The sequence below is a fragment of the Neoarius graeffei genome, chromosome 1 (genome assembly GCF_027579695.1).
Source record: "Neoarius graeffei isolate fNeoGra1 chromosome 1, fNeoGra1.pri, whole genome shotgun sequence".
NCBI lineage: Eukaryota > Metazoa > Chordata > Actinopteri > Siluriformes > Ariidae > Neoarius > Neoarius graeffei.
Genome location: NC_083569.1, coordinates 95,086,292 through 95,093,499, shown reverse-complemented (window position 1 = coordinate 95,093,499; position 7,208 = coordinate 95,086,292). Strand labels below are relative to the sequence as shown.

Genomic DNA, 7,208 nt, shown 5'->3' with positions numbered 1-7,208 from the left:
TAAGAACACAATCATGTAAAGTAAAATTTTAAATAGTGAAAAGAAAGTACACATAAGTAAGACAAAAGGAATCATACCAGGAACAGAAATCACTCAATAATTAAACTAGAAATTCTGATTATATTTTAAAGATCTGGGGAGGGGGGGAGGCCCCCCCCCAAAAAAAAAGGAGCTGAACCAGAATCCCAGCTGCTCATCACTAAATCTGTACTTACTGACAGAACATACACAAAAACATGTTCACTATTGCACTGGGAGCCGTTTTTAAAAAACTGGATTCAAAAGGTAAATGTGAAAACTTGCCACTTAACGCTCAGACAGATGCTTCAGCTTCTATCACTCTGTATGGTCTGTTTTCGTCATGGTTCAGCCATAAAATACACATTAACGAGCAGTTCAGTTTAGCCTACTGATAAAGGTTAGTGAGGCATTTTGTGAAGGTCATGATGGTGAATCAGATGCAGTCTTGGTTGCTTTGACGATACTGTACTTTTATTTCTCTTTTTGAGTTTCCTGTACTCCAAATACAGAAACTTCTTGAAAGATTGATCGACAGCACTATAATATTTTTCAATATTTATTGGAGTCACAGACCTTTTTATTCATGGACTTTCCACTGATATAACTGTGCCCAAGTTGACATTATTTATAGGCCTACACATTTTTGAGATATTAGACTAGATGAAAGCCATTTCATTCAACTGACTAGTGTGAGAGAATTTTGTCTCTAGCTTGTGGTTTTAAGCTTCGGAATGTGTTGGGATTTCTGTAGACTTTCTGTGTCTGGAGGCACCAAAAAGTTTGAAGATCTCGGTCTCTGTAGCCACAGTGTAGCCATGGTTATCTTTTTGATCCGTTGTTGACTAGGTTAGAAAGACTGCTCTCCCATTTCAATATTTTATGGACTTCACAGCTCCAGTCACAAACAAACCAGAGAGATACACACAAACTGTTTTAGTCAATTGTATCCCCAATTAACATAACCTTTCCTGTAACATGCATAAACAATGCCATAGCAGTTTTTCTATTTTCCCAGGTCCATCTGCATTTTTTACTCCTAAGTAGCAGGTAGTAGTAGCAGCAGTAATAAATGTAATTGTAGTAACTTGCACATTATACAAATATGGAAGTCTTAAACACATCAAACTTGTTAAATGCTCATAAAAATAAAGAATGGTGCATTTGAGGATAGATGAAACAGCAATTTTCCTTACAAGTGTTTATTTCAGAGATTCAATTTTATAGTTCTTTTTGCTCCCAAACCCTTAGTACACTGCACTTACATCAGAATGTGCACTTCTTATGGATTAGACAACATCTGTTATACAGCAGCATTATTCTGTATTTGCAGCCAGCTTTGTTTTCTAAAATAGAAAATAAACCCTTGACTTTTTATGCTGTTTATCAGTCAGAATATCAGGGTAGGAATGTAAGGCACATTTTGTGAGATTGTAGAACAACTATAACTGGATTGTAAACCATACATAACCGCATATTAAAACAAACACTGACTTGCAAGGGAAATGCTGTGCAAGCAAAATCTTAGCTAGTGACTGCTTTAAGTAATCCTAGTGGTTTCTGCTTGAGTGCATAAGCAACAACAAAATCATGTAGTCTGACACCACATGATTTCATCTCAATGAACTGATCATGCATTTGTAAAAGTATGTTTTTCTTTGGAGCATCGTGTATACAAAGCTCGGCTCCAAGTCAACTGTCTGCTTGTACGTTATTTTTGTCTTGTTTCTTCCTTCTGCTTTTCCTCTTCTGACCCCTTTTCTGCTGCTCTTCATCAGAGTCAGACTCGTAACTCTCCAGCTCCACATCAGCAGAACAGCGCATTCTTCTATGCCTTCTAGGCTGATCTTTGTTCCTTATGGGTCTCCCGATTGGTTTGTTCTCCTCTGCTAGCACACAGCTAGAGTCAGTGATGCCATGGTGCCTCTGCCGGTGGTTCCTCAGGCTGATGTTGTGATTAAAAGACTCTCCACAATGCTCACACAGGAAGGGTTTCTCCCCCGTGTGGAGACGCATGTGGGATTTCAAATGCCCATCCTGGTTGAAAGAACGGTTACACACCTCACACTTGAAAGGCTTCTCCCCTGAATGGATACGCAAATGTCTCTCAAATGTGTGAAGTTTGGCAAATTTCCGATTGCATATGCTGCAGATGTGTCTCTTTTGACCTGGGTGGGTCTTTAAATGCTCATTGCGCGTAACAAAGTCTTTGAACTTTTCTGGACAGTCTGGGCACAGGTAGCACAGCATGTCTTCTTTGTGACTCTGCTCATGCTCTAGCTTGGACTGTTTTGTATCAAACACCATCATGCAGTACCTGCAGGTGTGTTGGTAGTCCCTGTGCAAGCGACGGTAATGCACTTTTTGTCCGATTTCTGTGATGAAGCGTTTGTGACACACATTACAGGAAAACGGTTTGACCTTGTACTCGCACACATGGCCCTTCTTGTTGGGATCAGTCTCTACCCTGATTGTTTTGTTACAGTCCTGACAGATCTTGTGTTCGTAAATCTTTTCCGTGCCGCAATGCTCGGCAATGGCATGCAGATGAAAACTCTGGATGTCACTAAAATGAACAGAGTAGTCCTTTAAACTGAGGTTCTCGACAGCATCGCCAGAGACGCACTCTGCACAGCAATAGTTCTTCTTGTGCCGCTGAATTGTACAAAACATTTTAGCTACAGCTTCACAGTCCATACACCAAATTACTGGTTTAATAGTGTTCTGAAATGGTTTCTTGGTAAAGCCCTTATCAAATATTCCTTCATCACAGCTCTCCAAAGCCTCATCTAAGGAGCTCGGCATGTACTCATCTGAATGCTCTTGCAGTCTCTTTTTAGAGGACTTGCTGCTCATTTTCTTAGTGAGCTCTTTACTACTGTCCTCATCAGTAAATAGTTCTTCCTCTGAGGAGTTTGGCAGGTACTCATCATCTGTATCATCTTGTGTGTTTTGAGAGGAGTGGTCACTTTCGTTCTCCGAAAGCTCATCACTGCACTCATCAATAAACAGTTCCTCATCAGCGGTCAGCGTGTCGGAAGACTCAGGGTAATTTGGGTTAGTGGTTTCATCACTTATCAGTGCAAGGTTTGTACCCTCTTCCTCAGCACTGTCCTCATGTGTTTCCATCAGGAGACTCAGCTCCTCCTCCTTCACATTCTCATCATGTTTCTCTCTCACCGAGATGGAATCAGCAGCAGCCTGAGCATTGTCCTCACACGTCAGCTTTGGAGACTCATCACTTGTGTGTTCCTGGTCAACAGTCACAAGTATGTCATCAGATGACGGTCCACGAGCATCATCACATGGTGAACACTCAGTCACCTGAGAAGAGACAGGCAAGGAATTACCAACCTGTATACTGAAACTATTTCCTGAGTCAACAAACAAAGCTTTCGCAGAAATCAAAAAGTCAGGAAAAAACAGCATGGAAGTGAAGTTCACCAGAACTACTATGACGTCCATTAAACATGGAAAAGTTATTCGATTGTGTGTTTTAAGTCCAACTAGCTGTAGGGACTTCTTGTCCTGAAATACACACCTTGTTGTTTGGTAGATCGGCTGCCTGAGAGGTCCACACTCTGTAGTTACAGCAGATCAGGCACTCTTGTCTGAAAGTGAGATTCTGACCTCTGCCTTTCCCTCGGATCCGACACTCACTGGAGCACTCCAGACAGCAGAACATCAGACGCTCAAATGTCTCCTTGGTCAAGGATACATATCTGGTTCTATCACATACATGACTTAATGAGTTATACCATTATTAACTATAAAATAGTGACATTATATACAACCTCAAATCAGAAAATGTTGGGATGATAAGGTGAAATTGAATTAAAACTGAAAACAATATTTTGTAAATAAACTTTGACCTGCATTAAACTCAAACAATACAACAGTACATTATTTTCCATTTCATCTCATGAATTTCAGTTTTTTAAAAGAAACACTTTTCAATTTTGATTTTTGCAACAAATTTCAAAAGAAGTTGGGACAGTAAAGCATTTACCACTTTATAAAGGTCATTCCTCCTCACAACACTTAAAAGATGTTTAAGGACTGAAGACGCCAAATGATGAAGCGTTTCAGGTGTTATTTTGCCTCTTTCTTCCTGCAAACATGTCTTACAGTGTGCAACAGTGAAGGATCGATGATTTTACATTTTTAGTTTGAAAATTCACCACACATTGTCTACTGCGGACAGGTCATGACTGCAGGCAGGCCAGTCCAGCACTCACTTCTTCTACAGTCATGCCTTTGAAACGTGGTTTTGCATTGTCTTATTGAAATATGCATTGGTTTCCCTGGAAAAGACGTCATCTTGAAGGCAGCATATGTCGCTCCAAAATCTCAGTGTACTTTTCTGCATTGATGCTGCCACCACAGAAGGGCAAGTTACCTTTGCCAAGGGGACAGACAACCTCATACCATGACAGACCCTGGCTTTTGGACTTGATGCTGGTAACAATCTGGATGGTATTTTTTCTTCTTTGGTCCGGAGCACATGGCGTCCATTTCTTACAAAAAAGGACCTGGAATACTGATTCGTCTGAACACAATACACATTTTCACTGTGTGATGGTCCATCCCAAAATACCTCCAAGTCCAGAGACGTTGACAGTGCTTATGGACACAGTTAACATAAGGCTTCCTTTTTGCACAGTAAAATTTTAACTGGGATTTGTAGATTGCTTGACAAGTTTCCCAAGCTCATGTGGTTATACACAGTTTCTGCTGTGAGCAGTGGCTTGACTGCACTGTTTAATCACATCATAATCAGAATCAACTTGTCTGCACACAGCTGACAAAATTTCAGTTTGAATAACACTTGCCATGCTGTGGTTGCAATACCAGCTTTGTCGCAAGCTAGTGTGAATATCTATAATCATGTTTTAATACGATATTAAATTGTGCTAAATTCTTATAGCTGTCCTTTCTGTTTCAACTGAATATTTAGTCTATTCACTCTTACACAAAACAAACTGGAAATTTTACTGTGCATCAGTGATATTTTTTTTTTATGCCATGTCAGCACCTGAAGCTATATCATAGCAAGAGCATTTCTAAAAGATATTAGTTATTTATAAAGTAAAACAAATACAAATGAACTAACAGACAGACAGACAGATATTGACAGTAAAAACTTTGGAATTTTTTTTTCTGTTATTAATAAAATAATGACTTCTAATTCCTGGATGCAAACAACTTCAGTTGATCATCAACATTTAAATCAAGTAAGAAAATACAACATACACATCTACTGTATTGACGAATGAAAGGTAATATACTTTAACATATGTATGACCCTGTTCACACCTGTCATTAACATGCATGTTGGGTGATCAGGTCTCCAGTGGTTAAAGCATATACGCAGAGCTGTAGGTGCAGTGGGCTAACCAAATCAGTCTTATCAAATCAGTCTCATAAATTCATTAACCAGCCTCATAAATTAATTAATCATTAATTCAAGTATCTAATAGTTTATAGCTAAACTATTATAATCAATCAAATCAGTCTCATTTCAAAAGGAATCAGTCTCATAAATTCATTAACAAAATGGGTGAAGGCAATTAAAGTTCTTTTCTTGATAGAGGTTGGCACTTCAGTGAATACTGTAACAATAAACAGGACAGTTTATTCCAAAGATACCACTTATTGAAATAGCTGACAGGAATTAGTGAACTAATACTGATCAGATATAGCAACAATAGCAGCCAAGGAATAATTCAGTATAAATGATACAATATATACAAAATATATACATATAAGCATCAGTAGTGTATGATAATTAAGGCACTAATGGTGCTCAGAAGTAATAACTAGTCAGTGTTACAGTATAAGGGCGAGTGGATGTTAAAATTATGATAAGGAGGCCGCGTGTTCGTGTGTGTGTGTGAGAGAGAGAGAGAGAGAATGGAATGCTACCGTGCCCAGAAAGGGGGAGGTTCAGCACAGCGCGCGAAAATTAAGACAAAGGAATCTGTGGTTTAACTAGCCCAGGTAGGCCTTAAACCCAAACTGGTCAGCACAGCGGAAATGAACAAAGAAATCTGTAGTTTAACTAGCCTTGGCTAGGCCTTAAACCCAAACTCTACTGAAATCCCAGTACGGGAAATGTACGACGAAAGGAGTTGAGAGAGAGAGAGAGAGAGAGAGAGAGAGCATGCACAATCGAGCTAAACACAGATATTAAACAAAGTAAAACACACGGTCTAAGACCGACTTTCATGTGAATCAAAATGCGTACATTTAAATCATAAATTAATTCAAATAAACAAAACACTGTTCGTGTTAACTAGCTACAAGTAAAAACTAACAACTTTGCCCAGATGCCAGCCTTACTCGTTAGCGATTGGAAGTGTGCCTTCTACGATTCGGGAAGAAGATGGTACTGAAGTGAGCCTTCTGATCCAAGATAGCGCGGAACTCAGATCTGGAAAGACGCAGTTTTGCTCCTTTCGCAGTTCATCAGCTGGAGATCCTTGGCATCTCGTTGGGCACCCGATGATCTAGAAAGAGTCTTGCTTATAATTTCGTCGACGCTGGAAAAGATGAGAGGGAATTCCGGTCGCCTCTCTTCTTTGAAACACTGCGTAGGGTAGTAATTAACTGGTTCAGTTAGCGTTGCAACTCTGTGAAGGCCAAGCACATTGAACTTTGGCAAAAGTTTGGTATCAATAGCTAGTTCTTTGTTCTCTGTCCTTCTGTAGCGCCAAATGCATCGGCCTCTCTTTCACGTGTGGAGTCCACCAGAGGGGACATCCATGGCCAGAGAGAACGGAATTTGTTTCCCTCGCTGATTTAAAGCAATGGTGACGTCACTGTACCTGGTATCCGGTATCCTCTGTATCCAATACTGTTACAGGGAGTCAGAGGAAGGGGCGGAGATAGAACATGGCGTCGAGGTGTGTTCCAAACTGGTTGTGAAGGGGGGATGGTTACTATGGCTACGGGCATGGCCGCTGTCCCTACAGAGCCATGGCCTCACTTTCATTTATAAATGCCTTGAGACCTCAAGAATGGCATAGGAATAGTTTTAAGTGTTAACAATAAATCTAATCTAGTAATTCTTATGATTAACGTGATTCATACAGGTAGCGGTCTGAGTGAATGACCTTGATGTCCGTAATGTCACAGCAAGAAGGCTATCGGTCTCATCACCATTTCCGCTATACTAAAACACAGAGCTG

The 7,208-nt window shown here is 40.0% G+C and overlaps 1 protein-coding gene across 2 annotated transcripts in view; it reads right to left on the bottom strand.

Annotated features, from left to right (window-relative positions):
* Positions 1-1,210: 1,210 nt before the first annotated feature.
* LOC132872561 (zinc finger protein 568-like) overlaps positions 1,211-7,208 on the bottom strand; it is a 49,683-nt gene continuing 43,685 nt past the window's right edge. For both annotated transcript variants that reach the window (XM_060907576.1, XM_060907499.1), the window contains exons 6-7: positions 3,560-3,746; positions 1,211-3,342 (exon numbers count right to left, since the gene is read on the bottom strand). In XM_060907576.1, the coding sequence (XP_060763559.1) occupies positions 1,711-3,342; positions 3,560-3,746 (1,819 nt within the window). In that variant the 3' untranslated portion in view covers positions 1,211-1,710. The remainder of the gene's footprint in view (positions 3,343-3,559; positions 3,747-7,208) is intronic.